The sequence below is a fragment of the Myxocyprinus asiaticus genome, chromosome 8 (genome assembly GCF_019703515.2).
Source record: "Myxocyprinus asiaticus isolate MX2 ecotype Aquarium Trade chromosome 8, UBuf_Myxa_2, whole genome shotgun sequence".
NCBI classification, from domain to species: Eukaryota; Metazoa; Chordata; class Actinopteri; order Cypriniformes; family Catostomidae; genus Myxocyprinus; species Myxocyprinus asiaticus.
Window position 1 is genome coordinate 52,402,415 of NC_059351.1, and position 22,208 is coordinate 52,424,622.

The following is a 22,208-nucleotide window of genomic DNA, read 5'->3' on the forward strand; positions in this document are numbered from 1 at the left end:
CCATTTTCAGTTTCCTAACTTCATCGTTTATCAAAGTATGCGATACTAGAGAGAGTTTTCAAAATGTTACGTTTCAGTGGAGGGAAACGCCGCTCTAGTGCGGATGAGAGGGTTAATGCAAAACGTATGAGGTGTGAATGTGGTATCAATGTTAACATGGCAATGATCAGATTCATTCTTATTGTAATAGAGTGGGTTTTTCTAAATTAATTATTTCAGTGAGACACTAAACAAAAGAGAAAGACTGAAATCTGTTCAAACACATGTGAGGACATTCTCATATCTGTGTCTACTGTATTTAAGTGGATTGGGCCTGTCTGAGTATTTTCACCTGCTTTCAAACGAAATGGGAACATGATTGTTTGGGGAGATCAATCAAGTGAACGGGTCATAAAGACTTAGTAGATATTACACACTGTCTCTGTCTCCCACACAATCTCATTCCATATACTTCACGGTTTTAGGATTTACTCTACAGCTGTATCAGGATTTAATGTACCATATCTGTTTTAGAGAGCTTTGATGTACAATAAAATGACAGGCGGGAATTTAATGCATAGGAGGTTTCTTAAAGGAGTATTCCTTGTTCAATACAAGTTGAGCTCAATCAACAGCATTTGTGGCATAATGTTGATTACCAGAAAAAAAATCTGTGTTGCAGTGAGACACTTTCAATGGACGTGAATGGGGCCAATCCATTACCATTAAAATACTCATTATTTTAAAAGTAAAGCCACATGACAAACAATATGCATGTTAACATGACGGGTAGAGTCACATTGGGTTAAACTCCTCGTGGTCGCTATAATGTGGTTCGCTCTTGGTGGGGCGCGTGGTGAGTTGTGCGTGGATTCCGCAGAGAATAGTGTGAAGTCTCCACAAGCGCTAGGTCTCTGCGGTAATGCGCTCAACAAGCCACGTGATAAGATGCACGGATTGACCGTCTCAGACACGGAGGCAGCTGAGATTCGTCCTCCGCCACCCACGGGGAGTAACTACGCCACCACGAGGACTTAGAGCGCATTGGGAATTGGGCATTCCAAATTGGGGAGAAAAGGGGAGAAAAAAAAATATATATATATATATATTCAAAATAAAAAAAATCACATTGACACCAGTTGATTAAAAGCCATTGAGCAAAATGCCTCAGAAAAGTGAAATTAGTTATGAGAAAAGCTTGAGCAGCCTTTGTTTTGCAGATGCCACTGTCATTATGACAGAATGTCAAAGCAAATATTTTTAAGTGTGACTTCAGTGTCCAAATACTTCTGAAGGCCACCTTACGTAAAACCTAAACTCAAGTAGACGTACTCTTCATTTTCATACAGGTATTTGACTGTGACCCAAGGCAGCACAAATATCAGCGGTGCACCTGCAATATAAAGAGACACAAAGTTACATCACTTTCAGTCTGAACCAATCAAACACTTCATCCGTCAGCCAATTACTAGTCTGATGTGCCCTTGTTGTCTGGCTTTTGACAAGCTTGTTCTCCTGATTAAACCACTTATAACTTCTTCAAAAGTCAGCCACTTTGTACCTCTGAAATGCAACTTCAGAAATACAGTAGCTCAGCTCAAGTTAAGCTGCAAAATTCTCAAACAACTGTCAGTAAAAAGTGAATGTTAAGTCTGATACTCTCTCTCTCTCGCTCACACACCCCAGCCGATGAACAGGTAAATGTAGAAGTAATTCCTCTCAGAGAAGACGGTGGTGACCAGGAGACTGTGCAGATACAAGCCCTCTACCAGCAGCCAATAGTTGTTTGCCATGACGCTGTACTGCATCATCACCATGGCAGCACGGCATCCAGCGGTAGTCTGAACAGGTACAACAAATAGATGGCAACTATGTAGTTTGAGACTCAAAAGACTCAATTATGGACAGTCTGATGCATATTTCACAAAAAATTTAAAAATATGAGACTTGAAATCATCGGATTATTCTTTGACATTCTTTTGACGTCAAAACACAACCAGTCATGAGTACAGCACTTGCGCACAGTGGATGAGAGCAGGTAAGAACGCCAGTAAAGGTGTTTACATACAACGCGACAGCTGGGTATTGTGCAAAAATAGTCGTGTGCCAGTCGGTTTCTTCTTTTTTTTTTGGAATGCCTAATTCACACTAACTGCTAGGTCCTCGTGGTGGCGTGGTTACTCACCTCAATCCGGTTGATGGAAGACAAGTCACAGTTGCCCCTGCTTCTGAGACCATCAGTCCGTGCATTTTTTCATGTGGCTCGTTGTGCATGACACCGTGGGGACTCACAGCATGTGGAGGCTCATGCTACACTCTGCGATCCACGCACAACTCACCATGCACCCCACTGAGAGCGAGAACCACTAATCGTGACCACGAGGAGGTTACTCCATGTGACTCTACCCTCCCTAGCAACCGGGCCAATTTGGTTGCTTAGGAGACCTGGCTGGAGTCACTCAGCACACCCTGGGATTCGAACTCGTGACTCCAGGGGTGGTAGTTAGCGTCAATACTTGCTGAGCTACCCAGGCCCCCCAGTTGGTTTATTCTTAAATTATTTGCAACCTTACCATGATAAAAGAAATCTTGTTTACATGATCACACACGTTGTCAGGTTTTTATGCATAATCGGTGTAAGAACGTCCATGTACACTGAAAAACGTACGTTTTTCAGTTTCATGACAAAATTCCACTAAATTTAAATGAGTAATTTTAAAGTAAATATTTTACATTTTATTAATTTAATTAAGCGTAAACACACTCATTGAATCTTTAAAAGTTATTTTAGAGTTTTATTTTAAACACTTACTCGCAAGTAAACTGCATACAACAGTAAGTTCATGGAAAACTATGTCGATAGCTGATTTCTTGTTTAACTTGAAAGTTTTACTGTTTGTATCACTGAACTAAATGTCATGGTTACTTGTGTAACCTCCGTTCCCTGATGGAGGGAACGAGACATTGTGTCGATGTAGTGACGCTAGGGGTCACTCTTGGGAGCCCGAGACACCTCTGGTCTTTGATAAAAGGCCAATGAAAATTGGCAAGTGGTATTTGCATGCCACTCCCCTGGACATACGGGTATAAAAGGAGCTGGTATGCAACCACTCATTCAGGTTTTATGCTGAGGAGCCAATATAAGGTCCGGCCATTTCAGCGGATAGTTCAGCGTTGTGGCAGGAGGGACATGACGTCTCGTTCCCTCCATCAGGGAACGGAGGTTACACAAGTAACCATGACGTTCCCTATCTGTCACTCACTCGACGTTGGTGTCGATGTAGTGACACTAGGGGTCCCTATACGAAACGCCACAACTGGCTGAACTGTGTTACATGAACTGGTGGTGTGTGGTGGGCAGACTACTGTGTGCCTTATAGCCAGCACACCAGGTTGACACGTAACCTCCCCCAACATAGTTATGAGTGTCGAACGGCCTTTGGGGACAAGTCGACTACCCAAAAGATAGAGACAGGCTAACCCCGTCGTGGCTTCTTTTCCCCTTCTTTTTTTCCACTCCCGAAAAAAGAAGGGGGATTATCTGACTGGGCCGCCAGGTCTTTCCGACCATGTGGAGAGTTTTCAAGGTAGATCTTACCCAACGGGGGAGGAGTTGCTACAAACATAGAGACTGGGGCAGAGGGGCTCTGCCCAAGGAAGACGCAGTTTGCCAACAGGGAAATGAACTAGAGGAAGATATACACTATATTGCCAAAAGTATTCGCTCATCTGCCTTTAGACGCATATGAAGTTAAGTGACATCCCATTCTTAATCCATAGGGTTTAATATGACGTCGGCCCACCCTTTGCAGCTATAACAGCTTCAACTCTTATGGGAAGGCTTTCCACAAGGTTTAGGAGTGTGTTTATGGGAATTTTTGACCATTCTTCCAGAAGTGCATTTGTGAGGTCAGACACTGATGTTGGACGAGAAGGCCTGGCTCGCAGTCTTCGCTCTAATTCATCCCAAAGGTGCTCTATCGGGTTGAGGTCAGGACTCTGTGTAGGCCAGTCAAGTTCTTCCACACCAAACTCGCTCATCCTTGTCTTTATGGACCTTGCTTTGTGCACTGGTGCGCAGTCATGTTGGAACAGGAAGGGGCCTTCCCCAAACTGTTCCCACAAATTTGGGAGCATGGAATTGTCCAAAATCTCTTGGTATGCTGAGGCATTCAGAGTTCCTTTCACTGGAACTAAGGGGCCAAGCCCAGCTCCTGAAAAACAACACCACACCATAATCCCCCCCTCCACCAAACTTCACAGTTGGCACAATGCAGTCAGACAAGTACCGTTCTCCTGGCAACCGCCAAACCCAGACTCGTCCATCAGATTGCCAGATGGAGAAGCGTGATTCGTCACTCCAGAGAACGCGTCTCCACTGCTCTAGAGTCCAGTGGCGGCGTGCTTTACACCACTGCATCCGACGCTTTGCATTGCACTTGGTGATGTATGGCTTGGATGCAGCTGCTCGGCCATGGAAACCCATTCCATGAAGCTCTCTACGCACTGTTCTTGAGCTAATCTGAAGGCCACATGAACTTTGGAGGTCTGTAGCGATTGACTCTGCAGAAAGTTGGCGACCTCTGCGCACTATGCGCCTCAGCATCCGCTGACCCCACTCTGTCATTTTACGTGGCCTACCACTTCGTGGCTGAGTTGCTGTCATTCCCAATCGCTTCCACTTTGTTATAATACCACTGACAGTTAACTATGGAATATTTAGTAGCGAGGAAATTTCACGACTGGACTTGTTGCACAGGTGGCATCCTATCACAGTACCACGCTGGAATTCACTGAGCTCCTGAGAGCGGCCCATTCTTTCACAAATGTTTGTAGAAGCAGTCTGCATGCCTAGGTGCTTCATTTTATACACCTGTGGCCATGGAAGTGATTGGAACACCTGAATTCAATTATTTGGATGGGTGAGCGAATACTTTTGGCAATATAGTGTATATCGCATGGGGTTAGCCTTACAGGGAACTGCCACATGCAGAGCACCTACCCCAGAACAGGACTCTTAGTTAGCATGTGTACTGGGCCGGCAGCGAGTCTCTCCGACAACTCGATTGCCACAGGGCTCGGAGGAGGTCAACCAGGGAACAAAGCTTGTGAACACTACTGGGAATTAATGGTGCACGTCTTCAGCTCAAAAGGAGGTGGAAGGCGCTATGTGCAAGTGATACTCCCGGCCGGCTATCCTGGGCTTATCCACTTGTATTGCGTGCCACTACTTGGGACGAAACCGGTTCCACCCGGAGGTTGTAGAACCTTGCAAAGGTGTTGGGTGTTGTCCAGCCTGCTGCTCTGCAAATGTCTGTTAGAGAGGCACCCCTGGCCAGGGCCCAGGAGGCCGCTACACCCCTGGTAGAATGGGCTTGTAGCCCTACCGGGGGTGGCATGTCCTGCACGTGATATGCCATAGTTATGGCATCAATGAGCCAGTGGGCGATCCTCTGCTTTGAGACAGCGCTTCCTTTCCGCTGTGCACCAAAGCAGACAAAGAGCTGCTCAGAGATCCTAAAGCTCTGTGTGTGATCCAAATAGATGCGTAAAGCACGCACCGGGCACAGCAATGACAGGGCTGGGTCTGCCTCCTTCTGGGGCAGCGCTTGCAGGTTCACCACCTGGTCCCTAAAAGGGGTCGTGGGAACCTTGGGCACATTGCCCGGTCGGGATCTCAGGATCACGTGAGAGTAACCCGGACCGAACTCCAGGCACGTTTTGCTGACAGAGAACACTTGCAGGTCTCCTACCCTCTTGATGGAAGTGAGCGCAGTCAGGAGGGCAGTCTTCAAGGAGAGTGTCTTAAGCTCGGCTGACTGCAAAGGCTCAAAGGGGGCTCTCTATAGACCCTGAAGAACTACAGAGAGGTCCAATGAGGGAACGAGGTGCGGTCTGGGGGGATTCAGCCTCCTGTCGCCTCTTAGGAACCTGATGATCAGGTCGTGCTTCCCTAAGGACTTACCGTCGACTGCGTTGTGGTGTGCTGCTATGGCGGCAACATACACCTTCAAGGTGGAAGGGGACAGTCTCCCTTCCAACCTCTCCTGCAGGAAGGAAAGCACTGATCCAACTGTGCATCTTTTCCCATCGGGAAGACCACCACTTAGCGAACAGACGCCACTTAAAAGGCATACAGGCACCTCGTAGAGGGGGCCCTAGCCTGAGTGATCGTGTTGCCCGGGATGTGAGTGGCTTGCAGCGACTTGAAGTGCTGCTGACTCCAGAGGAGGTGAGTTGTGACATACAATGAGAGCGCAGACCGCCTTGGCGGTTGACATATGCTACCATTGCCGTGTTGTCTGTCTGAACTAACACGTGCTTGCCCTGGATCACCGGCCGAAACCTCCGCAGGGCGAGCAGAATTGCCAACAACTCAAGGCAGTTGATGTGCCAATGCAGTCATGGGCCCATCCACAAGCCGGCGGCTGTGTGCCCGTTGCAAACAGCGCCCCAGCCCATTTTGGAGGCGTCCATCGTGACCACAACGCACCTGGAGAACAGTTCTAGGGGAACATCTGCCCGTAGAAACGAGAGGTAGGTCCAAGGGCTGAAAAGACGGTGACAGACCGGCGTGATGACCACACGATGTGTCCCGCGGTGCCATGCCCATCTCGAGACTGGAGTCTGAAGCCAGTGCTGAAGCGGTCTCATATGCATCAACCCGAGCAGGGTGGCCACCGCTGAGGATGCCATATGCCCCAGGAGCCTCTGAAAAAATTTCAGTGGAACCGCTGTTTCCTGTTTGAACGCCTTCAAACAGGCCAACACTGACTGGGCGCGCTCGTTCGTGAGGCGCGCTGTCAAAGAGACTGAGTCCAACTCCAAAGGAAGGGTCTGTGTCGAGGAAGGATCGAGACGTGGAAGTACGCATCCTTCAGGTCTACCGCCACGAACCAACCGGACGCATCTTTTTGCATCCGCATCTTGAACGGGAGTCTGTGTAAAGCCCGGTTCAGTACTCGCAGGTCCAAGATTGGCCACAACCCACCGCCTTTTTTCGGTACGATGAAGTAGGGGCTGTAAAACCCCTTCTTCATCTCGGCCGGAGGGACAGATTCTATCGCACCCTTTCATAGGAGGGTAGCGATCTCCGCGTGCAAGGTAGCAGCGTTTTTGTCCTTCACCAAGGTGAAGTGGACACCGCTGAACCTGGGCAGATGCCTGGCAAACTGAATCGCGTAGCCGAGTCGGACGGTCCGGACTAGCCATCGCGACGAATTGGAAAGCGCAAGCCACGCGTCCAAGTTCTGCGCAGGGGGACCAAAGGGACAATGTCATTGGACGTACCGGCAGGTGGGGCCTCGCGGCAGGGTGGAGCTCAAGCTGCCACACCATGTCGTAGCCGTGCTGAGTCTAGGGACATCGAAGCACTTAACTGGTTCCTTGTGACCACCCCTGAAACAGCATGGGATGGGGGAGGAAGAGGCCTGTCCTCATGACCCTTGGAGACTGTCACATTGGGGGCAGATTTGTGCCACAGCTGGGTGCTCAGGGGTGGGCAAACCTGCCAATAGGGTGGTGGACGGTGGTCGTGATGACGGCCGTGCACACCGGATACGTGACCCAGGGAACAAGGAAACCGCTCTTGCTGAACTCTTGAGTAATGCAGCCACTTGGGCATGCAGCACAATTAAATGCAAAGGTAACAAAAAGATGGAGATGTCTGCTTACCAGCTCCAGAGCAGCTGGTTTCGTCATCCCTGGGTTGCCTGTCTCAAGGGCGCTTTGAAGCCTTTCATGGGTTCTGGGCGGCCGCAAGATGGGTGGCATCTGCTTCCTGCGGTGGGCTCCACGCTGGGGCCGGGCCGAAGGGGCGGGCTGCGGTGGAGCTGGTGCAGTCACCACAGGGGGACGCCCTTGGTGGGATCTTGAGCGTGCCGGGGCAGGATATGCCGGATAGCCTCCGTCTACTGCTCCACCATCGAGAATTGCTGGGCAAAGTCCTTGACAGTGTCGCCGAATAGGCCAGCCTGGGAGATGGGGCAGCAAGGAACCGTGTCCTGTCGGCCTCGCCCATCTCGATCAGGTTTAGCCAAAGGTGGCGCTCCTGGACCACTAATGTGGACATCGTCCATCCGAGAGACCGCGCCTTGACCTCCGTTGCTCGGAGAGCGTGGTCGGTCGCCGAGCGCAGTTCCTGCATCAATCCTGGGGAAGAACTACCCTCGTGCAGTTCCTTTAGCGCCTTGGCAGACTTGCAGGAGAGCCATGGTGTGCAGGGCGGAGGTGGCTTGTCCAGCGGCACCGTAGGCCTTGGCCGTCAGAGACGACGTAAACCTACAGGCCTTGGATGGGGGCTTTGGGCACCCGTGCCAGGTGGCGGCGCTCTGCGGGCATAGGTGCATCGCGAGCACCTTTATCCACTGGGGGATTGCCGAATAGCCCTTGGCCGCCCCACCATCGAGGGTAGTGAGGGCGGGGAAGCTGAAAAGATCGGGACTGGGCAGTAAAAAGTGCCTTCCACGACCTTGTACGCTCTTCGTGCACTTCTGGGAAGAAAGGAACGGGGGCAGGGTGGAGGGTTCCACTCTAGCCGACGTTCGCGGCTGTCTGGGAAAGCATGTCGTCATCTCCGTGTCAGCCTGGGACTGGGCAATCGTCCCTGAAGGGAGGAGCCCAGCTGAGGCTTCCGCGTCCGACTGGACGAGCCCGCTCTCCGATGCTGCGCTCGAGAGCTCATCACTTTCGCGGGCTCCTAATAAGAGGTTGAACTCGCCGTGAGACGAGCCGGCAGACTCATCCGGAAGCCCGATCGGGGCAGACGAGCGTGTTGGGAATGGGAGGTCCACGGGGGGATACCCGGCGGAGGCGGTCCCATTGGGGTCCCTAAATCACCCCCAGTGCTAGCCGCGCTGGCCTCAAACCCGTGGGTAAAAGAACCAGGCAGGGAGCCTCTGGGGTGGCTTGCTTTCTTATGAAGGCGAGCTGCGACTGCATAGTTTCCATGGACATGTCCTCGCAATGAGTACATGACCATCCACGAACGCTGTCTCCACGTGAGCAGTGCCCAGACACGAAAGACAGTGATCTGACCGACAGAAGGCGAGAGATAACGAGTGCAACCAGGAATAACACACAATCGGAAAGGCATCTTTTAAAAGACGCGTCTTTAAAAAGACGTTCCGTGTGTGCCGCTCTTTTAGAGAAATATATTCTTTTAGAGAAATATGCTCTTATTTCTGCCGAAGCGCCCAGGGGCATTCTCTGCAGTGCACCAGTGCAGAGGAGGGAGAAGCCGCTGAAATGTGCCGTCAGATCCAGCAGAGGTGAATGAACAGTCGTGGGAATTCAGCTCAGTGAGCATGACCGTTCGGCTCTGAAGAGAAAATCTGAATGAGTGGTTGCATACCAGCTCCTTTTATAACCGTATGTCCGGGGGAGTGGCATGCAAATACCACTCACCAATTTTCATTGGCCTTTTATCAATGACCAGAGGTGTCTCGGGCTCCCAAGAGTGACCCCTAGTGTCACTACATCGACACAACGTCGAGTGAGTGACAGATAGGGAACTATTTTTTTATATAGAATTTCAATTCTACGGTTTGCAACATTGTAACCAAAGTCGGGGCAAAAATAAACAAAATAACTGACCATGCAGCATTGTTTCTGAAATGTAAATTACTCGATATTAACCTACTTTTTATTGTAAAAAAGCAATATCCCACTCGTTATCATGCTATTGTACTTTTTATTTTGTTCAAATGGACCTTTCCTGCCTAAATGGGCAGCTCTTTGCCAAAATAAGGTGCAAAGTGGGCCAGTCTTTATGATGATAATCAAACATCTAGCAAATATGTTGCTTCAGTTCAGAATTCCGAGAGAACTCTAGACAAGGCTGTTTAACCTAGTGTGATCACAGTCATCTGAAACACATTAGTGAGTGTGTGTACCTGCACACTGACCCAGTGCTGACCCTGAAAGTGATGCGATCCGGTTTGAGCGCTGTTCATTTTGTCCAACAGTGCGTCTTTGATGAGGATGAAGAGCGCTCGCAGGATGAAGGAGCCGAACAAATTCATGTGGATGTTGTTCCTCATGCAATGCAACTTCCTGCAGAGGCACATTACTTTTATTGTTAAGTGAGCAACAATATGCCCTACAAAGTAAGCATTCAACCAATGAATAGCGTTCCGTTTAAGGGCACTAAAATGACATTTGGAATTCGCCCATTATGTGTGTGTGAGCTGGAACATGTGTGTTAAGACTAGTAGCTAGTTACCGGAAGGTCACTAGAATGCCCAGGGCAAGAATTAGTGCTCCGAGAGAGAGGGAGTAACCGATGGTGTACATGGCTCTGAATTTACTGAGGATCTGACCATATTGCTTCTATAGAAACAGAGAGAGGACGTTTAGTGTTCCATTAGCATATCAGTGTTCAAAAACCAGCCATTAAACACAACAAATGAAATGCTCTCACCTGTCCAGGCTCGTCCTGTTCACACTCGCTGGTGTTTTTACTTTGAGCCCATTTACCATCAGCACCACAAACACGATACACCAACCCCTGCTGAACTGCTCAAAAACACAGAAATGACAGTTAGTAATTATGAAGTTAGCAAGCAGCAATTACGGGGCCAAGCACACCAATGGCAAACAGTTTGATTGAATTCAGAATTCCGGTGATGATATTGAGCAGAGTAGTGAAAAAAGACTTTTAATGACTTATAGTGTAATAAATGCTTAGAACTTTTGGCCAATAGGTGGCGCTGTCACCAAAAGAATATGGTATTGTCAGGGCTTGGTCACAATGCCACATTTGAAGTTTCATGTCAATACGTCAATGCGTTAATGAGATACAGCCTCAGATCCTTATTGGCATCTTGCCGTATAATTAGTTTATGCATTACACGAGAACGGTTTGGTCAATCAAAAATCTTTTCTTAACTTTTTGTCATGATTGTCCCTAGATGATACATGCCAAATTGCATCCAAAATGGACTTACGGCCTAGGAGAAGTTTGAAAAAGAATGTTTTCAATGAAATTCAAAATGCCGGACAGAAAGTATGGCCGACCATGGCAAACTGGGTATCATTCAACTATGTGGCATTCAGCGAGAACTGACGCTGACTACCACCCCTGGAGTCGTGAGTTCGAATCCAGGGTGTGCTGAGTGACTCCAGACTGGTCTCCTAAGCAACCAAATTTGCCCAGTTGCTAGGGAGCGTAGAGTCACATGGGGTAACCTCCTTGCGGTCGCGATTAGTGGTTCTCGATCTCAATGGGTCTAGGAGTAGTTTAAAAAAATAGCCTTTTCGGAAAATTAAAAATTGTCAGAAAATCTAGTGGACGGCACTTTAAAACAATTCAAACTATTGGGACTTAGCATGACCCAAGGAATCAGTGGAAAATAATTTTGTTTATAGGACAAACGGTTCAAAAGTTGTAAGCCAAAACGTAAGTGAAACTTTGAACTGTTGGTGGCGCTAAATGGTTCCATGGGTTGCCACAGACTTCAAAAGTAGAAGCAGAATAATATGATGAATCACATAAATTGTAAACAAAATGTACTGTTCATTTTTAGTTCATGATACTTAATGCATTTACTTATGTTAACAAATACAATCTTATTGTAAAGTGTTACCAAATAAACATTTGATAACAAAATTAATGTGTTTTGCATTATACAGAATACACTTTTTGTATATTTATTTATTTTTCTAAATAATGTGACTGAGTTCATTATAATGGTAATTATATCAGTAGTAAATCACTGGTACACATATAGCACACAATTGGCACCATTTCCAAAGAATAACCATACATTTACTATTATTGTACAAAAATCTTTGCACTGACATGAGTTTAATGGCTTCAGGTCTTGAACTGTCAGGCAGCTGTGTTTTACAACTTCACATACTGAGTATGTTCAGTAAGAGGAAAATATTGTCAATGAGTCGACTACCTTTCTGGTACCAGGGCAGATACCACGGGCAGGACACATTAACTGTGGTGCCTGGGGATCCATCGGTCCAGCACACATACTGATCAAACGTCCTGTTACACACCAAACCTGAAAGAGAGAGAGGGGGGGATGTTTGCAATGCAATCCTAGAATACTACTACTTACTGCATACAGTTATGCACAGTATATATTGCAGTTGATATCAATTCTGGGCCAGAACTGTCACACTAGAAACTAAAAAAAAAAAAATTAAAAAAAATATCAAGAGCATTGTATTGTGGGATATAGTACCCAGTGTAGTGTGCTCTGTTGCATAATGCACATTTTTGCAAATGTAATAGGTCATCCACATACTCTATGCAAACAGAAAATGTGTGTTACCTGATGCTGGTGGTGTGCTGATGAAGCTCTGAATGCAGTCATTGGTGTATGTCCTCCATTGTTCCTGAAGCAGTTTCAGAGATTTTCCAGAGGTCACCTACAAATATTACACAAAAAACATATTCTCATACTAAACATTGACAATGATTCATTTTATTAGGTTTCCTTAAACAAAAAAGCAGTTTGTTTATGATACTTCAACAGGGGCAAAGCAGAGAGTTTATGTCCCCAGAATACAAGCAAAACCTGATCAAACCTTCTGGTGATATCAAGTGTTTATAGGTTGCATCACCTGTGTGTGCGTGGTCAGTGTGAAGAGGGCCAGTAGCAGACAGAAGGACATTCCTCACAGGCAGCTCATTACTCACTCTTCATCACACCACCTACAACAGAGAGACAGACACAATTATTAGGACTCCAATTGAACTTGATAAAGTGTGAGTGAAATCTTTGTGCAAACCACTATTACAATGCTAAGAGTTCATCCTCAAGTCTTTACGATGTTCTGGTCTCTAGATATGACTCTGACATGTATGAGATTTTTGTTTGCCCATTTTATTGTCAGCTAGGTCTGATTGCTTAGTAAAGTAACAGCACATCTCTCCTCAACAAGCCATGTTATTTGACGCATCATTCATCTCCATTCATCAGTCTGATTTCCAATAAACCTTTCAACTGTGTGAATGGGACTTCAAATAAAATACATTAGGACACTTAAACATTTTAAAGGGACAGTTCACCCAAAAATAAAAATTCTCTCATTATTTACTCACCCTCATGATATCTCAAGTGTGTATGACTTTCTTTCTTCACCAGAACACATTTGAAGAAAAACAGAAAAATATCTCAGCTCAGTCGGTCCTTGAAATGCAAGTGAATGGAGATTTCTCATTTGAAGCTCCAAAAATCACAGACAGTCAGCATAAACGTCTGCTGTTAAATTAATGTCTTCTAAAGTGATACGATTGCTTTTGAGTCGGAAAATATAAATATTTAAGTACTTTTTCACTATAATCCAGCACTTCACGAGAGGGTGGAGTCCAAGCGGTCTCTCGTGTGATGTTGAACAGTTACCTGCAGATAATCTGTTACTACATGGTCAATAAAGCATGGATAAAACGTAATCCAAAAGAGAAGGAGAGGAAGCAACGAGGAAGGAAAGAAGGAAGGACACTACAGAAAAAGGGAGGAAATAGCACAGAAAGAAAGAAAGTCATCAGGGATTTGTTTGTAATGGATGTGAATGTGTTCCAGACACACATATGAGCTCTCATTCAGATCAATTACTCTGAGAGGATTGTGAGCATTATGAATAAAACATCTAAACTCATTCTGCCTTCAATATTTTCCTCTTTCAGAAATGACCAGGATCACTATCGTGAAAAATAGACTAATACAGAGTGTGTGTGTTCAGATATTTGTAAACTCCTATTTTGACCAAATCCCTGTGGAGCAATTCCCAACGGAAGAGATTAACTCCTCCGATTTCCCACACTGACATTCCACTGGTAACATGCCATCATTTCTGCCTCTATATCACACACACACCACACACACACACACACTCACAAACACACACACACCACACATACCACACACACACTCTCACACACTCTCTCACACTCTCTCACATACACACACTACACACACACACACACACACACACACACACTCTCACACCACACATACCACACACACACTCTCACACACTCTCTCACACACACACACACACATACACACACTACACACAAACACTCACATACACACACTACACACACACACACCCTCACACACACACACACACACCACACACACACACACACACTCTCACACACACTCTCTCACACACACACTCACATACACACACTACACACAAACACTCACATACACACACTAAACACACACACTAACACACACACCGCACACACACCCTCACACACACACCACACACACACTCTCACACACACACTCACACACACACTCTCTCACACACACACTCTCTCACCTACACACACTACACACACACACACTCACATGCACACACTACACACACACACAAACACACACACACTCACACACACACTCTCACACAAACACTCTCACACACACACTCACACACACACAATCTCACACACACAATCTCACACACACTCTCTCACACACACACACACTCTCTCACACACTCTCTCACAAACACACACTACACACACACACTCACATACACACACTACACACACACACTCACCGCACACACACCCTCACACACACACACACACCACACACACACACACACTCACACACACACTCTCACACACACTCTCTCACACACACACACTCTCACACACACACTCACACACACACTCTCTCTCACACACACTACACATGTTGGTGCAGCTATCATCATGAGGACTGTCCATAGACATAATGTTTTTTATACTGTATGAACTATAGATTCTGTCCCCTAACCCTAACACTACCCCTAAACCTAACCTCACAAAAAACTTTCTGCATTTTTACATTTTCAATAAAATATCATTAAGTATGTTTTTTTAAGTGATTTGAATTATGGGGATGCTAGAAATGTCCTCATAAACCACATTTATAGCATAATACCCTTGTAATTACCAGTTTGTAACATACAATTACAATTACATCCTCGTAAACCACTTAAACCTGCCCACAAACACACACCGCCCACACAAACACACACACACACACACACACACACACCCACACTCATACACTCTCACACACACACACACACACACACTCACACACACACTCTCTCTCACACACACACACACTCACACATACACTCACTGATAATCAGTTCCAGTCGACCGGGTCCGCTCCATCCAATGTCCACATCCACATGTCGTTTTCCAGCAGACGGAGAATAGAACAAAATCTGAAACGTTTCTGCAAAAAACACCTTTACCATGGCAAAATTTTTCGCTAAAACGTTTCAAATTCCATTCTACTCCATTCAATCTCTCTGCAGCATATGACAGAAGCAGCGCACCCAGATTAGGGACTGGGATCCTGGATCTTTCTAAACGTTTTATGTTCCATGAAAAAATATAAAATTACATCATACTGGTTTGGATTTGTTGGTGAACTATCCCTTTAAGTGACTTCATAGCTCGCTTCTTGCGGGGATTAAACCTGTAACCTTCCGGTAACCAAACCTGAGCCCGTACCATTACACCACACCAAGGCACAAAAGATTCCGAGCAGATGTTTGGCATTCAAAATGTAACTGCCAGCGATGATGTCACAATGGCCTTTGGATGCTTCGGCCAGTCTGCTTTTGCCACTAATGTCAAGAAATGCAAATCAAGTTTTACATTTGAAAATTTGCTGATGCTTCACAACCAAAGAAAGAGAGAAATGGAGGGAGAGAGAAAGAAAGATCTCGACAGAATAAATATCCTACAGACACTCGGCTAATTAATTTGAGAAGAGAGTAGAAGAGAGATATGAGCAACTGCACATGCAGTAATGTAAACCAATCGGCCATGTGGCATTATGAGACATGATGTTTTCTGTTTACTAATTCAGCATATCTCCTTAGATTAGTGTGAAAAATACTTTTGTCCCTAGTGTGCAGTTTTGATTTTTATACAGTAATCGTTGGGTTTGCTAACGCAATTTCTCATACCAAGATTTGAACAAACCCATAACCTTAAGTATTAAACTACAGTAAGCAACTTCTGCACTGTTAGTGCTACAAGCATGAATGATAAATCAAATCATGCAGCTTGTTGAGGAGAGATTTGCTGTTTTATTACTGAGCGATCAGTCTTACGATTTCCAACTGGCAGATGATAAAACGGGTGTTCAGAGTAGGGTTGTTCAGAACCTGTTTTGCTTTTTTAAATATCAGAACTGTATGATTATTATTACTATCGGTACCGTTAACGGTTCCCAAACATGCAATTTTCTGCAGATGTGGACAGAACACCGAACGTAAATACTCTGAAAGTGTTTCATGCAATCAGGAGCAGCGTTGCCCCCTACTGAATCTACAGCGCAAAACACACATCATGTCCAGTGTAGTCCGATTCCCAAACAAGTTACTCTACTAAGACGATTCTTTTTAGTGAATCAAAAACATACAGCACTGCCAGTGTAGTCTGATTCTTGAACGAATCAATCTAATGAGCCAGTTTGTGTTCAGAGTAGTCCAATTTCCGAGTGAATGACTCTAACGAGCCGGTTCTTTTGAATCTACAGTGCGAAACACAAAGTGAGACCAGTGTTGTCCGAGTCCTGAACGAATGACTCCATTGAGCTGGATCTTTTTAGTGCATTTAAAACATACAATGTAGTCCGATTCCAGAACAAATGACTCTTATGAGCCAGTTCTTTTTAGTGAATCAAAAACATACAGCGCTGCCAGTATTGTCTGATTACTGAATAAATCACTCTAATGAACCGCTTTGTGTTGAGTGTAGTCCTTTTCCCAAACAAATGATTCTAATGAGCCAGTTCTTTTTAGTGAATCAGTACCATACTGTGTGGCGGTTCATCCAGTGAGAGGGTTTGTGTAATGCTTGTCAGCTGCATTTCTGATTGCTGCATTTTCTTTGTTGGTATTCAGTGCAGCTGTGTGTGTGTGTGTGTGTGTGTGTGTGTGTGTGTGTGTGTATGTGTGTGTGTGTGTGTGTGTGTGTGATCATTACAGAAGGAAGTTACAGAGATGGACAGATATAAAATGAGAGAGAGAGAGAGAGAATTGTCATCAACTCGAATTAAATAAATCTTAATGGTGATAACTGACAGAAAATACCATTTAACTACTGATTTCATTTGTGTGTGTGTGTGTGTGTGTGTGTGTGTGTGTGTGTGTGTGTGTCGGATGAATTCAAGCTGTAAATGAAGTGGACGGTGTGCTGAGTCTCTTTAGTTCATTGCATTTTAAATACTCTCATTAAATGAATCAGTTCTCAGAGTAAACGCTCATTGCCTTGGAAGAACTCTAAGAGCTATTTTCAAAATTTATTAGGATCGTTTACACAGAACATAAAAAAACAGCAAATAAATCAGGGACCATTGCAAGTCTGTGTATTAAAGTGGATGTCGATTCATGATTATATTTCTAATGTGGCGTGTTAATATTTAGAGAATAAAAGATTTTATTTTCACCCCACAACAGAAAATTAATTTGACTCATTCCTAGCAGGTTTAAAGCAGAAATGTACTGCTTATATATTTTTTTGAATATGAATTATTTTGTACGGAAATGTGTTATTTGAGCTGTACAGTTGTCGAAATCAGGAGGTTTCAGACTGAGGTCTGGGGAACCCCAGGGGGCCGCAAGGGGGTGCTAGAGAGTCAGTAAAAAAAGTGTAAAAATTTTGATATTATTTGACATTATTACCGTTTCATTCTGAAACCATAAGTTGAATCAGGATTATTTAATTGTTTTGACAGTATGAAATAAAAACCAAAATAAAAAATAATTTGGCATATAATTTAATGTATTAGGAAAACAAATTTTATTTATAAGAAATGAGGTTTGTAATTCACTATTCTCGGTAAAGCTGCTTTAAAAAATATTTATTGTTTTATTGTATAGCCTAATTTCTTTATATAGTGCTTTTCACAATAAATATACTGTAAATATTTAAAATGAAATATTATTTTATTATATATATATATATATATATATATATATATATATATATATATATATATATATATATATATATATATTTATTTATTTTACATACATCCAACATTACTCCAGCATAACAAAGATATACTGTCAACTTAATTAAACGTACATATTTTCCAGATAATTTTGAAAAATAAGGGTTTGAAAAATATTTTTTTATATTTTTACTTAAGTACTTTGACAATATATAAGCCAAATATTTATTTTTGCTTTATAATATCACATTTACTACTTTTCTCGCAAAGGGATTATGAAATTCGGGGGTCCTTGGCATCAGAAAATGTTTGAAAACCCCTGGACAAAATCACTGTTTTACTGGTGGGACTACTTTACTAGGTGGATGAACGCAGTGTTTTCCGAATATTTATGTCACGTCCCATTCTGGTATCCTTGTTCATACTGTGGGAAATTTACCGGGTTTAATCAAGCCTGATCTTATAAAAATTACTTGACTGTCGTGACATTTTTACAAAATGATATTTGACATTTCACAGCAGTTCTGAGATGAAATGTCCACTGTGTGGCACTAAAAGCGAGTTAAATGTTCTCCCAAACAGATGAGGTTTTTAAGGTCAATATAATAAAAATAAATAAATAAATAAATAAATAAAAAACTTAAACCTAAACCTAACAAGTAGTGTCAAAAAAAGCAAATGTAGGATAAAAAACGCAATTGCTAAAGCAACTACGTAAATTTTTTGATGCTTCTAAATGTAGTTGGTTATTTAATGCAAATGTAAAAATGCATCAGCTTACAAGTCATGCGCTATAGTAAAAGTGTTTCAATGTTTTTTTTTTATTCCTAACAGTCAATACTTTTACAATTCTGTCTTCCACTACATATGAATGGTGTACTTATGCATGTTTCTGCATATTAAACCAGGACAGTCGATAAAAAAAAAAATTGCACACTTCGCCTTTGAGTCCATAAAAATGCTCAGATATTCAGTGGGTTTGCAAAACTAAATGGCCTCTGTGGTGCTTTTTCATTGCGGTTCATGAAAGATTCAACATCATTAGGCCATGCCACCAGACAATTATTTAATGGATTTGGTCTTTTAATTGAATGTGAGAGCAAAGATATTCATAGTTACAGTCTGGGTCACTGGTAAAGACATATCTCATGCATTAAACACTGTGCTTGTCTTGCATATTTGGACAACACCTTTAATTTACCTGTCACCCAAAAGTGAGCTCTGAAAACTAAATTCATATAATTATTACCCTCCTGTTTCATCTGTAGCATTCAGAGAGATCAGAGACAGATCTTAATGAATAATCTATAATTTTAGAAAACTTAATGCACTTTAGAAGAAACAAACATTACCATTCGCACAAAGTTTTTCTATATTTACTCATCTTTTTCCACACAGGTGAAGGTTATAATATTTCATGAATAATAACTGTAAAAATATCTGGCAACGTCAACGGCTATAGGCAGGGCCGTTTCAGACCATTGGCACCCACTTTGGGGGGCTGGTGGGGGGGGTGGGGGGTTTGGGGTGCATGGGGGCAGCCTCCTCTTTGGCGCCACCCCAGCAGGTGGTGCCCTAGGCGACCGCCTAGTTCGCCTATGCCTAGAAACGGCCCTGGCTTTAGAAGAAGTACAAGAATAAGCAACATGATCCAGAAGAAATGTGTCAAACTTAAGCGATGAAGGTTAAAGTGAACATTTTGACACCAGCTATAGTGGGCACAATGGATATCGAAGTGCTTCATAGAGAAGTCATTTGATTCAACTGGATTTAAGGGAATAGTTCATCAAATAACACTGAACTGATGAACATAAACAGACATGAGCAGATCTAGAATTATTCACTTCTGTGAACACGCACTTTCACACCTCTCCAAACACACAGACGAATTCCCTCTCTGTGGAATTTCCTCTCTTAGTGTGACAGGAGAGTCCAGGACGGCTCGTCTATAGATCAGAGCACGAGTCTCAAGAGAACGAGCTTCTGCTACATCATCTCAGCCAGACACAAGGTCAATGCAGAAACAGACCACACGGAACGAGACGAGAGAGTTGAACATGTCCAACAGAGATTGGACAGAGACGAGAGACAGATTTCCTGCAGTAGGGGCTACGTGACGGATGAAGCAGAAATATGTTAATATGCCATAATGTGAGTGGATGATGGCCAACATATATATACAGTATATATATATATATATATATATATATATATATATATATATATATATATATATATGGGTGTTTCTTCAACTTCCGGCACTTTTAGTAAGGTGGATTTCTAGAAAGTAAAGTCTTGTTAAAACATTTCACAATCACATTTTTTTTAATTATTTGTCTGCTAACAATGTCCAACAGTGTCAGAACATGCATCACAGGAGATTTCTCTCATTTTTGTTATTATTTATTTCTTGATTTAAATTAAGTACATTTGAAGCACAGCATTATTTTCAGCACATCTCAAATTTTGTATTGTGTTTAATGAAATTCTGTGCTGGAAGTGACATTTTTAACATTTTTGAAATAAAACGGTCGACTCATTTGTCTCACTAAGGCTAATTTTAAATAACATTGTATGTGTCCTAAATACACATAAATAAATAATATTATCACTCTTTTACAGAAATACTCAAACTAGCTCATCTGGCACCAACAATCATCCATACGATTATCTAATCAGCCAATCATGTGGCAGCAGTGCAGTGCATAAAATCATGCAGATACGGGTCAGGAGCTTCAGTTAATGTTCACATCAACCATCAGAATGGGGAAAAAATGTGAACTCAGTGATTTGGACCGTGGCATGATTGTTGGTGCCAGATGGGCTGGTTTGAGTATTTCTGTAACTGCTGATCTCCTGGGATTTTCACGCACAACAGTCTCTAGAATTTACTCCGAATGGTGCCAAAAACAAAAAACATCCAGTGAGCGCAGTTCAGTGGATGGAAACGCCTTGTTGATGAGAGAGGTCAACAGAGAACGGCTGGACTGGTTTGAACTGACAAAGTCTACGGTAACTCAGATAACCACTCTGTACAATTGTAGTGAGGAGAATGTGGGCTGGCATTGTTTTGGCAGCACGAGGGGGACCTACACAATATTAGTTAGGTGGTTTTAATATTGTGGCTGATCAGTGTGTACATATATATATATATATCATCAGAAAAGTCTTCCTTTATTAGCAGTTAAGCACTGAGCTGTGTCCATTCAGGCGGTTGTTTTGGAGCATGTTCAGGTGGCTTGATTCTGGACTGATACTCAGAGGTTCACATGGGAGTTTGGTGGCATTAATGTGGGCGCCAATCCAACACCAAGCTGACAGCCATTAAACTACAACCTCTGTATGCCTCCCTCTCTTCAGTTATCTATGGAGCCCTTATGGAATGTTAAATGAGTGCAAACTGTACTCTTCTAAATCTCCTATGGCACTACATACAGTACACTCCACATATTTACTAGAGCTGGGCAGTATGATGCTACATACCATCTAAATGTGGAAATATGCCAACTAGTAGAGATTTTTTCAGATGAAACATGAAGTAATGCAACAAAGCAGGGCAGAACACGTTCCAAATGAGTCAAGATGAGAAAGAACTTGTTATTAAGGGGTGTTTGTTTGGCACAGTGCAAAGCAGAGTTTAGTTGTTTACGCATGCAGAGCAACGTTCCAACTTGCCGCATTAATAGCCACAGTTTTCCTGACCATCCCTGGGTGGCGCAATGACGATTCTGATTGCCGCTGGACTGTCAACATGATCACACGTTAGTCAGCTTGCTGTTTCCTAGAGTTCCGGTACACTAGTGAGGCTCACTCACATGTGTCATCTATTTTTGTATCAGCTCTAGCGTGTTTTCCTTCCCTTGTGGTACGACCATAAGCATGTTGTGTCAGCAGCATGGGAGACCTGGGTTCAAATCCCACATTGAATCCAGGACATAATCACTAACTGCATAATCAGTGACGAGTGCGATTTCAGAAGTTGCATTTTTCCCTCAACATTAAATGTTTACCCCACTGATGGTTAGGTTTAGGGTTTGGGGGGTACGGTTATAAAATATGCATTTCTCAAAGGGATGTGCGTAACGACTAATTTCACTGACATTTAAACGTAGATTTTGGGAAACATCAAACAGTCTAAAAAGCAGGAAAGCTTCAGAAAACAGTCAAAAAGCATTGTGTGTTTATGCAACCCATTTAAAATATGTATCCTGCACTAGAAAAGCCTGCTCGGCGGGAAAATAACTTTTAAAAGATTAAAAGAAGACTCAAATGTGAAAATATTCATAG

The 22,208-nt window shown here is 43.6% G+C and overlaps 1 protein-coding gene across 2 annotated transcripts in view; it reads right to left on the minus strand.

Annotated features, from left to right (window-relative positions):
* LOC127444715 (glucagon receptor-like) overlaps positions 1 to 22,208 on the minus strand; it is a 46,873-nt gene that overhangs the window by 7,364 nt on the left and 17,301 nt on the right. The window contains exons 2-9 of one of the 2 annotated variants that reach the window (XM_051704267.1): positions 12,559 to 12,649; positions 12,267 to 12,363; positions 11,886 to 11,993; positions 10,400 to 10,494; positions 10,202 to 10,308; positions 9,885 to 10,032; positions 1,661 to 1,820; positions 1,312 to 1,372 (exon numbers count right to left, since the gene is read on the minus strand). In XM_051704267.1, coding sequence (XP_051560227.1) covers positions 1,312 to 1,372; positions 1,661 to 1,820; positions 9,885 to 10,032; positions 10,202 to 10,308; positions 10,400 to 10,494; positions 11,886 to 11,993; positions 12,267 to 12,363; positions 12,559 to 12,609 — 827 coding nt within the window. In that variant the 5' untranslated portion in view covers positions 12,610 to 12,649. Of the gene's footprint in view, positions 1 to 1,311; positions 1,373 to 1,660; positions 1,821 to 9,872; positions 10,033 to 10,201; positions 10,309 to 10,399; positions 10,495 to 11,885; positions 11,994 to 12,266; positions 12,364 to 12,558; positions 12,650 to 22,208 lie in introns of both variants that reach the window. The other variant, XM_051704266.1, reaches the window with a different exon arrangement.